Genomic DNA, 20294 nt, shown 5'->3' on the forward strand with positions numbered 1-20294 from the left:
TATAATTTATATTGTAGCTATATTAGGATTTATTTTACAGGTAAGTATTTAGCTTTAAATAGGAATCATTTATTTAATAAGAGTTAATTTATTTCGTTAGATAAAAATTATATTTAACTTAGGGGGGTGTTAGTGTTAGGGTTAGACTTAGCTTTAGGGGTTAATACATTTATTAGAATAGCGGTGAGCTCCGGTCGGCAGATTAGGGGTTAATAATTGAAGGTAGGTGTCGGCGATGTTAGGGAGGGCAGATTAGGGGTTAATACTATTTATGATAGGGTTAGTGAGGCGGATTAGGGGTTAATAACTTTATTATAGTAGCGCTCAGGTCCGCTCGGCAGATTAGGGGTTAATAAGTGTAGGCAGGTGGAGGCGACGTTGTGGGGGGCAGATTAGGGGTTAATAAATATAACATAGGGGTCGGCGATGTTAGGGCAGCAGATTAGGGGTACATAGGGATAACGTAGGTGGCGGCGGTTTACGGAGCGGCAGATTAGGGGTTAAAAGTGTAATGCAGGGGTCAGCGATAGCGGGGGCGGCAGATTAGGGGTTAATAAGTGTAAGGTTAGGGGTGTTTAGACTCGGGGTACATGTTAGAGTGTTAGGTGCAGACGTAGGAAGTGTTTCCCCATAGGAAACAATGGGGCTGCGTTAAGAGCTGAACGCTGCTTTTTTGCAGGTGTTAGGTTTTTTTTCAGCTCAAACTGCCCCATTGTTTCCTATGGGAGAATCGTGCACGAGCACGTTTTTGATGCCGGCCGCGTCCGTAAGCAACTCTGGTATCGAGAGTTGCATTTGCGGTAAATATGCTCTACGCTCCTAACGCAGCATTTGTTTGAACTCTCGATACCAGAGTTAAATTTATGGTGCGGCCAGAAAAAAACCCGCGGAGCGTTAACAGCCCTTTTACCGCCGAACTCCAAATCTAGGCCTTAGTGAGTTGACAATTTATTTTGTTACCATCGTAAAATGATTAAATACTTAAGTAGGTATTTCAACCCACCCCTTTTAAAATGCCATATTTGATATTACAAAAAAAAATGGTAGTAGATTCTAGGTAATCATGTGCCCTCTTCTATGACAAGCATGTAAGGCAGCCTACAGCTATAGTAACCAGGACTTCTGGGCAATCCACAGCTAAGGTGCATAGTGATTTGGACACTGGCCTGGGCAGACACAGCTCTGTCAACAGTTACATCACAGAAAATCCTGGCAACAGACTGTATATAAAGCTGTACTCACGGGGGTGAGAGCAATATTGGAATTCATTAAAAACTTATTTTTTAATAAACTCCAATAGATTTTAAATTTTTATCTGAGCTTTCAGGAGTGCAGCTTTACTCTATGTGCCTTGACAGCTCTGTCAACAAGCAGGGCAGTTTAGGGACAGACATCATGGTGTGAATATATCTACAGCTGCATAAAACACTACACACCAATATATTTGTATGTATGTTTATATACACATTTAAATGAGTTACCAAAAAGACAAAATATAAATTAAACTGCTGGGCACTGCACCTTCTGCACTGGCCCTGATTACATCACCAAGACTGGCCTGTTGGGCAATTGCTACCCTGGCCCAGTAGCCCCTGTGCAATAAGGATTTAGCGGATGTAATATTTTCTGTTTAAAAAAAAATGAATGTTACATGTATTTAAACTTCTCTCAAGCCTATGTACAGTCTGCCTTCTTCCCATCTCCCAAGAGCACACTTGTTTCTTTGTCACACTTTATTCTCATAACTAAATCATGATTTTGACAAATTATCTAATCCAGTTGCTCTGAAATGTGATAATTAATTCACGTTTTAATTACTATAAGGTAAACTCTCCATATAATAAAAATACTGGTGATCCTTTAACATATAATCATAGTTTTACAGATGACTATTAATTAAGTCAGAATGTTTCGTATGATATGTAAATCTAGGTTTTTTGACAAACCTACTAGTAAAAAAAAGTTAAACACATTCACTTCGTAATGAGATTATAATATTCTTGTACTGTTAAAATCTAATGTAAAAGTATCTATTTTTATGTCCTACTTAATTTTTGCACAGAGAAACATGCTTACTTTTAGGCAGGGCCGGACTGGGGCCAAAAATAGGCCCCACACATTTTAGGCAAAGCAGCGTACTCTCACCCACCGTTTCTTACTTGACCATGTACTAATACGTATATAGGTCTAAATCTGTTTGTGTGTGTGTGTGTATATATATATATATATATATATATATATATATATATATATATATATATATATATATAAAAAAATATCTGTATTTATGTCTTTACATGTGTATGTTTGTTTGCACATACCTATTTACACATACAAACATATAAATACACATATACAATTATATATATTTACACTTTGGAGCACTTTCCAGTCAAATACCTTGAAACATGCAATATCATCTTAATTCAATTTTAAGGTGTTTTAATGTGTTTTAGTAGAAATACTTGACATTCCTATGTTCTTTTTTATTTTTAAATATTTATATATATATATATATGTGTGTGTGTGCGTGCGTGCGCGCGTGTATATACAATATATATCTATATCTGTATATATTCATATAGATATTTAGATATACAGATTATATATATATATATATATATATATATATATATATATATATATATAAGAACATCTTCTTCTATGTAAAAAAACATAGGAATGTAAAGTGTTCCTAACACCTAGCTGACCTTATGCAGCCTCTTGAAGTAACTGATCTCTAAATCTGTATTTCTAAAGGTATAAGCTTGATATCTTCCTTACACAAGATCAGCACATCTATAAACTGCTGCCTGCATGTAATACCTAGCTGTTAGAGTTATTTAATGTGCTCTCTTTTTTTATAAAAATAATACAAAAGACTGTCTCTCTGTCCTTACACACAAGACTCTTTCTGTGGTATCATCCACACACACACAATTCTCTGTTGCTGTGCTCACACAATCTCACAAATACTGGGCTCATACAAAATAATCTCCTAGACATACATATACACAGACTTACAGACACACACACACACATATACACAGACTTAGTCACACACATATATACACAGACTTACAGTCACACACACATATACACAGACTTACAGTCACACACATATATACACAGACTTACAGTCACACACACAGACTACACATATATACACAGACTTACAGACACACACACATATACACAGACTTAGAGTCACACACACATATACACAGACTTACAGTCACACACATATATACACAGACTTACAGTCACACACATATATACACAGACTTACAGTCACACACACACATATATATACTGTATATATATGTATACAGACTTACAGTCACACAGACTACACATATATACACAGACTTACAGACACACACACATATACACAGACTTACAATCACACACATATACACATAGACTTACAGTCACACACATATACACACAGACTTACAGTCACACACATATATGCACAGACTTACAGTCACACACATATACGCACAGACTTATAGTCACACACATATACGCACAGACTTACAGTCACACACACACATATATATACTGTATATATATGTATACAGACATATACACAGACTTACAGTCACACACATATACACACAGACTTACAGTCACACACATACACACAGACTTACAATCACACACATATACACACAGACTTACAGTCACACACATATACACAGACTTACAGTCACACACATATATACACAGACTTACAGTCACACACACATATACACAGACTTACAGTCACACACACATATACACAGACTTTCAGTCACACACATATATACACAGACTTACAGTCACACACACATATATATACTGTATATATATGTATACAGACTTACAGTCACACAGACTACACATATATACACAGCCTTACAGACACACACACATATACACAGACTTACAATCACACACATATACACACAGACTTACAGTCACACACATATACACACAGACTTACAGTCACACACATATACACACAGACTTACAGTCACACACATATATGCACAGACTTACAGTCACACACATATACACACAGACTTATAGTCACACACATATACACACAGACTTATAGTCACACACACATATACACATACTTACAGTCACACACACATATACACATACTTACAGTCACACACACATATACACAGACTTACAGTCAAACACACATATACACAGACTTACAGTCAAACACACATATACACAGACTTACAGTCACACATATATAGACAGACTTACAGTCACACACACATATACACACAGACTTACAGTCACACAAACATACACACAGACTTACAGTCATACACACAGACTTACAGTCCCACACATGTATACACAGACTAGTCACACACACAGACTTACGTTCACACACATATATGTGACATGTATGTCATGGCATGATGTGTGTGCGTGGCATGGTGTATGTGTGTGGCATGGTGCATGTGTGTGGCATGGTGCATGTGGCAGATGTGTGTCACGTGGCATTGTGTATGTGTGTAGCATGGTGTATGTGTGTGTATGGCATTGTGTGTGTGTGTGTGTGTGGTGTGGGATGGTATATAGGGGCACCAACCACTGGTGTAGCATGGAGCCCCAAAAATTTCTAGTGGAGACCATTGAGGGGTGTCACTTGTGTTAAAAAATAAGTCAGTTGTGTTACAACATACATTTGGAAAATGCTAAACTGAATAAACAGGGTTAGCTCGATGTCATGCTGTACTTAGCCAATAGATGGCAGTAACGTTCTAACATAACTACAAATGACCAGGGATTGCAATCACAGAGTTTACTAAATTCAAATAATCTATATGTACATGAATAATATGAAATATTTGTTTTATGTAATATATATATATATATATATATATATATATATGTGTAATAATAAATATAAAATAGAAGCTTTTAAAATACTAACTTTTTTTTTTAGCTTACACTTCTTAACCCCCTTAAAGGGACATCGCATTGCAAAAAGACATGCTTTAATGTGTTAGAAAATTTTATTATTGCACTAATGCTTGCCTATAACTATCGGTTTAACTCTTACAACAGAGTTAAACACATTTAAATACAATTGCTGAGCAGCAGTACACTACGGGGATCTAATTAAACACATCTGGTGAGCCAATGACAAGAGACAGCTGGCTCCTGGTAGTTTAGTGCTGCTGCTGCGAATATGTACATATGCGTTCAACAAAGGATACCAGAAGAACAAAGTGCATTTGACAAAAGAAGTAAAAGACTCTTAAAATTACAAGATCTATCTGATCCATAAAATTTTAATTTTGATTTTCATGTCCCTATAAATAAGCGGGAGATACAATAATACAGTATTGGTGGTAATTATAGTCTACATTCTAATTGTTTACAGTTATAAATATATATATATATATATATATGGCTAAATCAATAGTAAATTAATGGCTTATTGGTTCAATATTGATAATGCCTTCTGTGCTTGCAACCTTGTTTTTTTATGCAACCCAAAAATTGTCTTCCATACCTAGGTAGGCATGGGAGCAGCAATGCTCTACTGGGAGCTAGCTGCTGATTAGTGACTGCATATATATGCCTCTTGTCATTGGCTCATGTGATGTGTTCAGTTAGCTCCCAGTAATGCATTGCTGCTCCTTCAATGAAAAATGCCAAATGAATGAAGCAAATTTGGTAATACAGGGGAATCAGAAAGTTCTTTAAAACATATGCTCTGTCTAAATCATAAACGGAACATTTTGGGTTGCCTGTCCCGATAGTAACAGATCTGGACACCTTCAAATAGCAAATTTATAGAATCATTTAGATAATGATATTGATACTAATCACACAAATAGTATCTACAGGGGTGCCACGAAGAATAATATATTGCAGACAGAAATAAAATAACATTCAAATGAGTCCAATTTGAATATGTTGGTTCAATTGGAGTTCTCAGGACGTGGGCAAAACTACTGGCAGCTCTTCACAAGTATTAGGCCAACATACCTCGATTAAAAACAGTTCTGGGTAAATATACACATAGTAGCACTATGTATCGTACATGTTTTATTCAATGTTAAGCCTGAAGAAACGCGTTGCTATATACTATGTATACGTTACATTGAATAAAACTTTTAAGATACATAGTGCTACTATGTGTATATTTAACCAGAACTGTTATTAATCGAGGTGTGTTGGCTTAAATCGGTTGGCCTGACGCACCAGCTTTTGCAGTGTGATTCATCTTCACATTAGATGCTTATAGCCGATCCTGAGGCGTGAAGAGAGTTTGCCAGACAACTCTGAGGATCCAGTCTGCCAGTATTGCACTTTATAGAGTTGATCCACTTCTTTTCTTATAATTGTATGTTTGATGGAGTACACTATGAGGCGCCTTCTATGATTTGTTTTATATACTCATTTGTTATTTAACAATTAACCATTTATAAACATTTATTACAATAATAAATTTGCATGCTTTTTAGTTGTGAGCAAATGTTATGGTTTAAAATAGTAATTTAATTTATATTTGTAATATTTTTTATAAAACAAGGAAATGATCTTGTTTAATATAAAGTGAACTGGGCATGAGGGAAAGCTTTGTTGACAAAAAGCCACAATATGCTGTGAAAAACAGGACAATATAAGTCTTAAAGTGCTAAGGCTGTTGAAATAGATGCTGCAAATTTAGTATTCTCTGATGGATTGGAATACAATTAGAGAGGGTCCCTAATGCAAGGATTTTATTTAAGTAGCACGTGCAAATCGTGATAGCTGATGGATTAAACTTGTTTTATTTTAAACTCCCATTATACATTTTGTGCAAATTACTTTGCACGTCTCTTCTAGAGGATCTTTTTTAAAAAAAACAATGTGGCTTAAGCATTACCTTATTGTGACTTGTGTGCTTTTAAAGAATGCAAAACATAAGCACATATAAGCATATTTCTTTGGGCAGCACTATTCACATACACTTTGATTAAATATGTTAGTTCTCATAACTCTCAATTTTTCACAGTTAGTATCCAAGTCCAGAAGTCTGGGGACAGAGTCAGGTCTGCCTGTAGGCAGAATCAAGTCTACTCAGGGATGAAGTCAGGTTGGGTCCAAGGCAGAGATGGGTATGTCACATGGGCAAGGTTTGTAAGTATTTATGGAGAAGGGAGTGCAGCGGAGGGACAGTGAGAGAGGGTTGCTAAACTGGCCATATTCTGTAAAATACAAGACAGATGGGAGAACCAATGAAAAATCCACTAACCTCAATATAAACCAAAATGGCACTTGTTATTGGTGTTTTTTCTTTACCCACATGCTACAAATACAAAAGTATATTTATATGTCATGCTATATAATTCTGTATCAGGGGGCTTAACCCCTTAACGACCGAGGACGTGCAGGGTACGTCCTCAAAAAAAAGGCAGTTAATGCCTGAGAACGTACCCTGCACGTCCTCGGTTTGGAAAGCAGCTGGAAGCGATCCTGCTCGCTTCCAGCTGCTTTCCGGTTATTGCAGTGATGCCTCGATATGGAGGCATCCTGCAATAACTTTTTTAAGCCATCCGGTGCAGAGAGAGCCACTCTGTGGCCCTCTCTGCACCGGAGATCAGTGGTTCCCTGCGTTGGTGGGTGGGAGCCGGACCGGGAGGTGGGTGGCGGCCATCGATGGCCCTGGTTATGTGCAGGGGGGGCGGGATCGTGGGCGGGGATGAGCGGGGGCGCGCGCGTGCATGGGAGGGCGGGGGCGGGCTCGTGCACGGGGAGGGAGCGGGTGGGAACCGCTACACTACAGAAAATGTGTTAGTAAAAATGTTTAAATGCCCTAATATTTTTTTAAAAACAAAAAGATCAGCAAGGTGGTGGGGGTTTGTCTGTGTGGGGGGGGAAGCTACACTACAGAAAAAAGACAAATAAATATAAAAAAAGCCCTTTTTTTTTGCAAACTGGGTACTGGCAGACAGCTGCCAGTACCCAAGATGGCCCCCAATGAGGCAGAGGGGATGGTCAGAGAGCGGTTTTGGGGGGGATCAGGGAGGTTGGGGGCTAAGGGGGGGATCCTACACCCTAGCATATGTAAATATGCTAAAAAAAATGTATTTATTTTTTAAAAAACTCTTTTATTTTAGTACTGGCAGACTTTCTGCCAGTACTTAAGATGGCGGGGACAATTGTGGGGTGGGGGAGGGAAGGGAGCTGTTTGGGAGGGATCAGGGGGTGGGATGTGTCAGGTGGGAGGCTGATCTCTACACTAAAGCTAAAATTAATCCTGCAAGCTCCCTACAAACTCCCTAATTAACCCCTTCACTGCTAGCCAGAATACACGTGTGAGGCGCAGCAGGATTTAGCGGCCTTCTAATTACCAGAAAGCAACGCCAAAGTCATATATGTCTGCTATTTCTGAACAAAGGGGATCCCAGACAAGTATTTACAACCATTTGTGCCATAATTGCACAAGCTGTTTGTAAATTATTTCAGTGAGAAACCTAAAATTGTGAAAAATGTAACTTTTTTTTCAATTTGATCGCATTTGGCGGTGAAATGGTGGCATGAAATATACCAAAATGTGCCTAGATCAATACTTGGGGTTGTCTACTATACTACACTAAAGCTAAAATTAACCCTACAAGCTCCCTAAAAGCTCCCTAATTAACCCCTTAACTGCTGGGCATAATACACTTGTGGTGCGCAGTGGCATTTAGCGGCCTTCTAATTACCAAAAAGCAACGCCAAAGCCATATATGTCTGCTATTTCTGAACAAAGGGGATCCCAGAGAAGAATTTACAACCATTTATGCCATAATTGCACAAGTTGTTTGTAAATAATTTCAGTGAGAAACCAAAAGTTTGTGAAAAAATTTGTGAAAAAGTGAACGATTTTTTGTATTTGATCGCATTTGGCGGTGAAATGGTGGTATGAAATATACCAAAATTGTCCTAGATCAATACTTTGGGATGTCTACTAAAAAAAAATATATACATGTCAAGGGATATTCAGGGATTCCTGAAAGATATTAGTGTTCTAATGTAACTAGCGCTAATTTTGGAAAAAAGTGGTTTGGAAATAGCAAAGTGCTACTTGTATTTATGGCCCTATAACTTGCACAAAAAGCAAAGAACATGTAAACATTGGGTATTTCTAAACTCAGGACAAAATTTTGAAACTATTTAGCATGGGTGTTTTTTGGTGGTTGTAGATATGTAACAGATTTTGGGGGTCAAAGTTAGAAAAAGTGTGTTTTTTTCAATTTTTCCTCATATTTTATATTTTTTTTTATAGTAAATTATAAGATATGATGAAAATAATGGAATCTTTAGAAAGTCCATTTAGTGGCGAGAAAAACGGTATATAATATGTGTGGGTACAGTAAATGAGTAAGAGGAAAATTACAGCTAAACACAAACACCGCAAAAATGTAAAAATAGCCTTGGTCCCAAACGGACAGAAAATGGAAAAGTGCTGTGGTCATTAAGGGGTTAAATAGGTCTTTTTCAATGTTGCACGCCCTTCCCCATCTTACACTACTCCTGAACCGCCCATCTGTGCATCACTTCCCTGCCTGTGTGCTTTTAGGTCTGTTTGTATATGTAGGTTGTAGCACTTACCTTGCTAAAGATTTGCCTAATTAAAAGTTATTTACCAAGAATATATGTTTGTTTAATGGTATTTCTAAAGTTGGTTCATTGGGCCTATGAGTGAAGAAAATTCCATAGCGGTCTCTTGTTTGAAAAGGTCAAGCACATGTTATACATATAAATAGTAGAACCATATCACTAAAAATGTCACATTCTAAGCGCCGTGTATGAGGCCACATTGAGAGCTAATGAGTGTTAACAAATAGCATATGTTTTATGTATACCCGCTTGGACTCACCTTGCATTGTTAGGGCTGCCAGTTGTTAAATTAGCCAGTGCAGAGACAGCTGATTCTCTTAATTCCTCATTATCTCTTTTTAACACAGATATTAACTGTGGAATTCCTGCAAAATATTTATATATATTCAAAATACAACTGAATAAACAGTTTGTGCATTTGAATCTGTAATATTTATACTTACCCATTTTATTAAATAATTCTTTGCTGGCCAAATTTGCACTCATTGCAGAAATAGCAAGACAAGCGGCACTCCTAACACTATCATTATCTATTCCCAACATGTGCACCAGAGTTTTTTCCACTTCTTGTTCATGGAAAAACTTTCGATTTTCAGCTGTTGATTGATAAAGAAAACTGCAAGTTAAATTATAGCTGCAACAAATTTGTTATTAATCCATTTTCACAATAAAGTGTCTAAAGTTCTATATTAAAGAGACACTCAAGTCAAAATAAACTTATATGATTCAGATAGATCATGCAGTTTTAAAACACTTTCCAATTTACTTCCATTATCAAATTTTTATACAGTCTTTTTATATTCATATTTTCTAAAGAACAAGATCCTACTGAGCACGTGCACAAGCTCGCAGGGTATATTATACTAGTCTGTGATTGGCTGATGTCTGTCACATGATACAGGGGCCGGAAAATGGGAGAAAAATAAATTTGTTAGAAAAAATCTACTACTTATTTGAAATTCGGATTAGGTGTAAAATCATTGTCTTTTTATTGTGCACTTGGTAATTATGCAATTCTACTGTATTGAGTGGTCCTTTAAGTTACATATAGTTATTTTACCTTTCTAAAAATGTTTTTTCCCATAAATCTAGCAAATTAAGCAGTGTGTCAAAGCAATTATTGTTGTGTAAAACATTTGTCTCTTATAATGATAATAATGCTCTAATTTGCTTTGTTTTCTCCACAGCCTAATAAATGAACTAACTTATCTGTTTTGTTTCCAGTGAATAATCTGCTTGTAACAACAAAGGGTATAATAGCAACTCAAACTAGGGAGCTGAAAACTGAAGTTCATAAGGTGTCATCATACACCAATATGACTGCAGTAAATCAATGTCATTGTCATGGATGTAACATTTACATTTACCAAATGTTCTGGGAAAACAAGTTTTAATTTAATTACAAGATGATAAAAAAAGGTGCTCATTTTAAAAGATTCTGGAATTAAAACAAAGGGCTCGATTTATCAAACGATTCGCTCCCCTACAACTGCAGGTTCTCACAAGAGAAACTGCAGTCCGTATTTATATAGACTGCTGCTTCCCTAACCTCTTTTGCCACCTCTTAGGTGCCGAATTTCAATCTCCCGGTCTCGTCCATCCAGGGAGATTGACAGCTTCTGTGCAAACTGTCCCCTTATTTCAGTTCTTTTGACAGACTTGCATTTTTAGCCAATCAGTGCTGACTCGTGCCTGAGCTCAATGCTATCTATATGAAACACATTAACTAACGCCCTCTAGTGGTGAAAAACTGTCAAAATGCTTTCAGATTAGAGGCAGTCTTCAAGGTCTAAGAAATTAGCACATGAACCTCCTAGACTTAGCTTTCAACTAAGGATACCAAAAGAACAAAGAAAAATTGGTAATAAAAGTAAATTGGAAAGTTGTTTAAAATTACATGCCCTATTCAAATCATGAAAGATTTTTTTTTACTTTACTGTCCCTTTAATCAAACTCTAAATTACTTATGCAAGCACTGTAAACATTATTTTCTAAGAAGTATTAAATAGCAAAATTAGTTTTGTCTGTCCTTTAATGGAAATTCAAAGCTTAAAGGAACAGTAAACCTATATTTTACATTATTGTGCAATATGTACACAATTAAAAAGGGTATTCAGAGACTCACCTTTTTAAAGCCAATTTTTTTAAAGGTTTTGTCCCCAAAATAGCCCCAGTTTCCCCTTCATAGTCCACCTGTCAGCTGAAGAGTTTCCCCCCCTAAAAATGTGTCAAAGGGTTGTTTGCAAATCCCAACCCAATAAATAGTGCTGTTCACTTCAGTATAGCATGGTTCCTCATTAGATAAACTCATTGGCTGCTGTGAATGGGGTACTGGGAACGTTGGTGTTTTTAAAAAAAAAAAAATACCCTTTTTAATTGTGCATACACTGCACAATAATATAAATACATATATTAACTGTCCCTTTAGATTCTATAGTGCTAAATAGCAGCCAAATTTTTATAACTATTCAACCGTTTTAATCATTTAAAAATCAGTGCGTTATATAGAATGTTCATTTTATGTTTAGTTTAGTTATAATCTGCTTTAAGTTATTTAAAAAGAACTATAAGATAACTACTGAATTGTAATTATATTAGAGGATATGGAACATTTATTGCAAATGTATCTAAAAAGTCCTCACATAGGTAAATGGGAAAAACATGATACACTTTTGAAATGTGATAGATCCTAGTGTTGAGATGTAATAGATTATTTATGATACAATTATAAGGAATACAAGCATATTACTAAAATGGAACAGAATTGGAAGGACGGTTATATGCAATAAATGTAATGTGAAATATGTAATAAATATTTATTTAAAACATTCATGCTTTACAATTAAATATATTTATATACTGAACTTTTTTGGGCAAAAAATATTGTAACTATTAAATCTAAAAAGCAAACACACAGCAGCTAGTTTGTGTAAAGTAATCCAATAAATACAGTTACATTTAGAGAGTTGACATTTTGCCTTTAGATCAATAGTGTCAGGTAATTAGCTAGGTAATCATGCTGAGGCTGTTCTAGTTTCTAGCTGTGCGCACCATCCCCCATGAGCGTCTCTAGGTGAGTGATGGCTCATTAGCAGTGTGGACGCAATTAACGGAAAAATCTTGAGATGGATTGAAAATACATATTTAAAAAACAGAACTACAAGAAACTGAATTAAAACAAATGTCAAATGTAGGAGTTAAAGGGGTATGAACGGAATAGAGAGTATTAACCAGTGGTTTGCTTTAAAGACACTGTTCTATCATGCATAGGAAAGTGCAGCAATTGAATATGTTAAAATATCTTATAAGAGCAATTTAATTAAAGCTACTTTAATGTACACTGCAAATAGCAAGGGAACTCATACAGACGTTATATAAAGAGACACTAAACCCAATTTCTTTCTTTTATGATTCAGATACAACATGCAATTTTAAGCAACTTTCTAATTTACTCAGATTATCAATTTTTCTTAATTCTTGGTATCTTTATTTGATAAAGCAGGAATGAAAGCTTAGGAGCCGGCCTACTTTTGGTTCAGAACCATCATTTTGCTAGCAATCAGCAAGCAGTACCCAGATGCTGAACCTAAAATGGGCCAGCTTCTAAGCTTTCATTCCTGCTTTTCAAATAAAGACATCAAGAGAACGCAAACAAATTGATACTAGGAGTAAATTAGAAAGTTGCTTAAAATTGCATTCTCTATCAAAATCATGAAATAAAAAATTGGGTTTAGTATCCCTTTAATGCTCAATGGCTAAAAAAGGAAAACCTCTACAATCTTATTCGTGGAAAGGGACTGGTTTCCAAAAGCCTGCCCAAAGGTTTTGTTTTTTTATTAGTAAAGAAAAATCAGTCTTTCAAAAAAAATTAAAAAATATTTAAAATCTCTATTTTCTATGGAACAAAAGACAAATTGAATTAATTTTTAAGGTAGAAAAGAATCATTTTAAAATATGAGAGTTTATGGATGAAAAATATTTTCCAGGTCTAATCAATGCCATTTGTTTCACAGTAATGGCAGTACCATGTAATGAAGGAAAATGCCACTAATACTAGACTAATGCTGCCATGTGTCACTACTGATTATGGTGGTGCTAAGGTGCAGGAAGTGTTTGCTGTAACCTAAATATACAAAAACATTTTATCTTTTCTTTGTGTACTTCCAGTAGTGTCTGTGTAACAAGGTAAGGGTCATTGAAGTGAACAGTGCCAATGAGTTTTGCATACTAGGTATGTTAAACAGTCTGTTGCATGATTGTTGTAATAAAAAGGCACTTATCAGTTGCTTATACTTAATAGAAATCATTGCTATATGTATTATTCATCTATTTATATGGATTTGACCTTTTATTTATTTTTTTACACTTCATTTGTGCTTCCTGTCACAGCCTTACATGGAGGATGAAGACCTTTGCAGGAAGTTTTACCTTAGCCTAATGTCATAAAACTTCTAGGCTAGTGAATAGACTAGTTAACAGGGAGTAAGATTTGCTTATGCCCAGAACTGACAGAATAAAAACTTAGGTTTTGAAATTCCTCTGCTCTTAAAACACTGGGGGGCAGTGGCTACATTGAGAATTTCTAAGTGCTAGTTTTGCAAGAAAACAAGTAAGTTATTTGCTGTTTTTACACAATATTTTTCTGTTTATATTTACTTTGATTTATCATATCTGTTTTTACCATATGAATAGACTCACTTGTGCCATTCAAACGGATTTGAGTATAAGACAGAGGGAACTAGTTGCTGCTTTACAAATCTGATTGATTTGGTTTTCTTTCTCTGTGCCATATGATATTTATACACTGCATCCTAAAGTCTATACTAAATAACTTATCAACTAACCAAAAGAAAGTAGTGACTCACAGTGTCAACAACGAAATACAATTGGTCATTTTCACCCTAATAAACATTTTGTTTTAGGGTACAGAAGTTAAGTTCATAGATTACCATTGAAAGGTTTGTACTGAAACCTCTGAGACGCTTACTGAAACAAGCTTTTTTATGTGAATGAAAAACAGATGAGTATTATTAGTGCTGACAAAGAATTAGAAAGACGGACATACCATTACTAGCCTGATGATAGACGCTGCACAATCCACGATAAGGTTGATTCAATACCTAGCAACTATTTGTTCTATAATAAAATACTAATAATGAGATATATGTGTAGGATTTATACATGTCAGTGTGAGAGATATAACAATTATTGATTTAATCTCACAAAAGATCAGCGGCACAAGAAAGCTGGTATGTTTTTCGTAATGTACAACATTTTTGCCATTTTAATCATCATTGCTACTAGTAACAATTCTGATAATTATGTTTTTATTTATGGGATATGCACTCATTCTACAGCACAAAATAGTACTGGAACATGAATTACTAGATGGATGTTTAAAACTCTATTAAGCATTTGCATTTGAAGAGCAGTTTTTAAGAATTGGTTTTCTTTGCAGGATAAAGATTAAAACTATTTAAAGGCAAAGTAAATTCAAAATTAAAAACTTTCATGATACAGATAGAGCATGCAATTTTATCAAATTTGCTTGGTATCCTTTGTTGAAGAGTAGGCTCAGATGCAGCAATGCAATGCTACGTGGACACATCTGGTAAGCTAATGGAAGTAGATTATATATATATATATATATATATATATATATATATATATATATATATATATATATATTATATATTTATATTATATATATATTATATATATATATAATCTCCAAATTCAATAGGGATAAAGCACTCCAACTTCCACACTGCATGCAAGGTTCTCTTGCCCAGGGTGCATACAGAAATAATCAATATAGTCCGCAATAATTGCAGCACTGACTGGGTCTTAAACACAATTTTTTTTCTGTAACGTAATTGTCATTGTCAGGGTATCCTCGTCCTTTTCAGCAGTCTTCCTATTGGTGAGTAATATCTGTTGGTTGTCTTCCCGTACTTTGCTACAACTCTCTTCCAGTATTCCCCTAGTGTATCCCCTGCAGTCATAGCAAAGTACGGAAGACAACCAACAGATATTACTCACCAATAGGAAGACTGCTGAAAAGGACGAGGATACCCTGACAATGACAATCACCTATACCCCAGGAGATGAACAAATAGCGAACACCATAAGTAAATTCTGGCCAATCATGGAAACGGATGGCACTCTACCCTTCAAAGACCACCTAGGATTGGCTACAGGAGAGCCAAATCTCTCCGAGATCATCTTATCCATACAGACCCACGCACCTGTTATACTACAGGTACATGGCTCCAACAAAACAAGGGCTGTTACAGGTGCTTAGGCTGTGTGACATGCAATGGACTCACCACTGGGAAGTACTTTAACCATCCATATAAAAACAAAAAATACTTTTGAAAATACAGGGTTACATGTACAACTACCAACATAGTCTACATGTTACACTGCCCATGTGGGAAATTCTATATAGCGAAAACAATAGACAGCCTCAGAATCAGAATGGCGAACCATAGAGCGGCCATACAGGCAGCACTGGATAAAAAGGAATCCGAACAACACGTGGTCAGACACTTCCTGGAGGATGGTCATAAGGTCAATGACCTACACTACATCATTATAGATCATGTACTGATCCCATATAGGGGTGGTGGCAGAGCAAAAATACTACTACAGGCAGAATCCAGGTGGGTCTATACTCTGGGAACCTTGACCCCAAGGGGTTGAATATAAGCCTGGATTGGCATTGCTACATATGAATTTACCTCTTGGGAAATATTCCGTTAGGGACCTAATGAGTTCAACTAGATAGCCCTATATACATACTCTGCACCAGACATAGGAATACCTAACAACCGCAATACTAGAAAGACACACTTTCCACCTCTTATACACCCACATTTTATAGGCACATATATATATATATATATATTTAAAATTACAAGAGAAAAGCATACACACAGACAGCACTCCTAGGTCAAATTGCAAGTTAGTTGCAAATGACAATCACTTAGTTGCTAATCCAAGGTTGGAATACGGGAATAGGAATAGACACTAAATTTAAAATATAACTTTTATTGGGTTCAAAAATTAAAATAGGAAAAATTAATTAAAACCACACTTAAGTACCGACTGTAGTTTGTAAAAATGTAATAACCAATTATTAGTTCAATTGATAAGTCATATCTGCTAGCGTGCAAGCCTCATGTACCTATCTGTAGTAATACATAACAGATAAATCACGAATAGTAATGGTAGATGTGACTTAGCACTCTATATAAGTTAATGTGTGAGAGAGTAGAGTAGATAGTATGTCCACGTTTATTTAGACAGGTAGATAGACCATAGATAATTGAGTGTTATAAAAGATTCAAGTTGTGATTGTAAATAGGGAATGAGCTAGATAGACTGACGCTGTGATAGCACAAAATATTATAACTCTGTGTATATTTTCCTCTCCTAGATATTGGTGTGATTAACGTCAATATTAGAAGTGTTGATATGACCATAGGAAAGAGGTTGTGCTTGACTCACAGTCGTTACATGTACCCAGTATTAACCTGTGTATTTCAGGTTCGTTATAGTGAAACCTGATACTGTTAATATTAGTAGATAAGTTTTCTAACTTTTGGTAATACCGTGATCAACTGGTTCACTGTATTCGATATATTCAGTGCTGATTGTATACCATGTAATGTTAGTATACACAGTATTAGGGGTGGCTGATTGCTACAAGAATATAGTAAGTCCGACAACTGAGTGTATGCCAGTTAGTTATGCGTAGTAAGTGTAGTATCAAGTCTGCCCCTAATCCCAATCAGCTTCGTGTTTGTTACTGAGACAACATAGTCATGTTCAGTGATCCACTTAAATTAAATGTTCCTATAATCTCGTATTGAGTATTGTATGTTATCCCCACTTATGTAATGTGCACAAGGTAGGTAGATAGATTAAATGTTTGCACATCTAATGGACAAGATCACAATGACAAGTATTACCCTGCGTGTCCAGAGGTATAATAGTAGGTTAACAAAGTGCTGCCAAGAACCAACTGGTAACCACAAATCGGTGTGTGGTGATTCAAGAGCACTATATCTTACTCATAATGTCATATCAAATAGTCATTTGTATTGTGATCACTCACTCGTGTTTAGTTTCATACAATAGTAGCTTGTAGCGTGTTTAGCTATTGCTAAGCGATGATATTTAAATTGTGGCGAAAAATCAGTACAACTTACTAATGTCGCCCGGATGTTAAAGATATAGGCGAAGGTTTGTTTGGTTCATATATGCCCTTGGTAGTTGATATACTGTCGCTACTATGAGTCTAGGCTTGTGATAAACTTATATTTAGACGTTTGCCTCGTATTTACATTACAGCTGTAAAAATCTCAGGTTCACTTTGTACTATTTAGCCGGTATACCTTAATATGATATTGACCCAAACAGCTATAAATAATACCACCAGCAACGGCGAGGGCGGAGTCCTAATGGTGGAGGGTTTAAAAGTAAGTAATGCACGTTTGTTTTTATTAAGCTGTCTGAGGACGGGGGAAACCCCGAAACGTTACAGAAAAATAAAAAAAAATTGTGTTTAAGACCCAGTGAGTGCTGCAATTATTGCAGAATATATATATATATATATATATATATATATACACACAAATATATATATATATATATATATATGTGTGTGTGTGTGTGTGTGTGTGTGAAGCAAGCAATCACCAGATAGTTCCCAGCAGTATATTGCTGCTCCTACCTTCTTCATCAATGGATACCAAGAAAACAAGTTATTTTAAAGTTGTTTAAAATCATTGCTCCATTTTAATAATAATTTTGACTTTAGTGTCCTTTTAAATTGCTTTTAAAACTAACAAAAAAGGGCCTAGGGACAGATTGCTCACTGTCACAGTTCTATTGGTAGCCACTAACAGACACAACAAACATAAACAGTGATACATTTTAAAAGTCATCTTGGAGATGCAGCAAAACATAACTTTATTGTCCATTTACTGAAACAATATAACTGGTTGTCACATTAGGGTTCTGCACATGACAGCTAACACAGTACAAAAGGACGTTGCATACATTTCTAACATATTTTAATTCATCCAGCTAAGTGTCAGGAGCTCCGTCACAGGAAGAATATGAGGAAATAGGAACTGTCATAATATTTTGAAGCTGGCATTAACCACAGATGAGTGAAATGAAAAATAACTGTGATCTGAGACTACCCACACACATTATTTTGAATTATTTGCAATGTAATTTTAGCTTGAATGTCACATACCATTGTTAGCTGACTTAGCAATTGCTTTAGCGGCATTCTTTTGTATGTCAGGGACAAGAGATGTCTCAGCAAAGGTCAGTATTTTTTTCAGCCCTCCAGATTGCTGAAGCAGTTGCACTGTCTCCCCATCCTCAAGACAATTGCTGATTACCAGAAGTGCTTCCACATGTAAGTCGTTAAACTCCTAATAAACATGTAGGATGTTAGTGAATTTCATTTTCCCACTGAGCAGTTAGTAAAAACCAAAGAGAACTTTATACAGAATGAAGTGTGTATATAAGCAGAGTTTACTTACAATGAAATGAATTGTAAAAATAAAGCAAAAATAATTATATATAGATTGTAAAATAGATTAGATTAGATATGTGCATTCGGAGGTTTCGGATACCTCTGAAAGTGGAAGAAGGCGGCTGTTCGTGCCGTTCAGCTATTATCAGAGACAAATTTATTTTTGTGAAACTGCAACAGACTAGGATTTAGTGAGTTACCGTTTCACAAGACTAAATTTGACTCTGAAAATAGCCCAACAGCACGAGCGACTGCCTTCGCAGTCATTCGGAGGTATCCAAAACCTCTGAATGCACATATCGTATATTTGTAGGTAAAACGATAAAAACAAAAACAAATTATTTTAGGGTTCACAGTAAATATATTTGCATGAAGGAGGAATTCAATTTTATGATGTTTTCTTCACTTTATGAAATTCATAGCTCTCCATTATGTATCTTTCACTAAAGTAAAAGTTCTCACTCAAATATCACAAATTACATATTTTTATGCTCTGTCAATCACACAAAAACCTACAAATTCATGTTAAACTTTGTGTTTCCATGTGCCATGTCAGTGGCACTAATATCATTAGTTTTGCCACTGATGACAGTACGTGTGATGACACTGAAAGAGCCTTTACCTTAGGTATGCTTTTCAACAAAGGATACCAAGAGATGGAAATAAATGTTTCTTAACATTGCATGCTCTGTCTGAACTATGAAATTTTAATTTAGAGTTTCATGTCCCTTTAATTCTTTAAAGCCTTTCTCATATGTGATTTGATTAGCTTTCAGTGAAATGGTTGTTGATCCCATAATGAGCATTTCATAGATGATCTTTAAATTTGAAGCAAACTCATAAATGATAGCCCTCATGTAAAGTGCATTACTTGTAAAGTAAATGGCTTCCAAATTGTTAAAAAAAACTGCAATAACCCATTTATGTTGTATTTTTAAAATGCATTTGTGCCACAAAAACTCCCCGATTTCTTAAATTGGAACAAACTGGAATTCCGATCAATAAGAAAACCCTTTCTGCCTCGTTTTCAAAAGATTTAAGACTTTTCAAATTCAACACCCTGGATCTGATAAAAAAATATTCTTGAGGTATTGAGCATGCTTATTATAATAAACCCATTTGT

At 35.6% G+C, this 20294-nt stretch overlaps 1 protein-coding gene across 1 annotated transcript in view; it reads right to left on the minus strand.

Annotated features, from left to right (window-relative positions):
• Positions 1-20294, minus strand: part of ARMC3 (armadillo repeat containing 3) — a 126926-nt gene that overhangs the window by 61975 nt on the left and 44657 nt on the right. Inside the window, exons 10-12 of the mRNA XM_053715698.1 lie at positions 18884-19067; positions 10056-10208; positions 9872-9977 (exon numbers count right to left, since the gene is read on the minus strand). Of these exons, the coding sequence (XP_053571673.1) occupies positions 9872-9977; positions 10056-10208; positions 18884-19067 (443 nt within the window). The remainder of the gene's footprint in view (positions 1-9871; positions 9978-10055; positions 10209-18883; positions 19068-20294) is intronic.

The sequence above is a fragment of the Bombina bombina genome, chromosome 5, assembly GCF_027579735.1.
Source record: "Bombina bombina isolate aBomBom1 chromosome 5, aBomBom1.pri, whole genome shotgun sequence".
NCBI classification, from domain to species: Eukaryota; Metazoa; Chordata; class Amphibia; order Anura; family Bombinatoridae; genus Bombina; species Bombina bombina.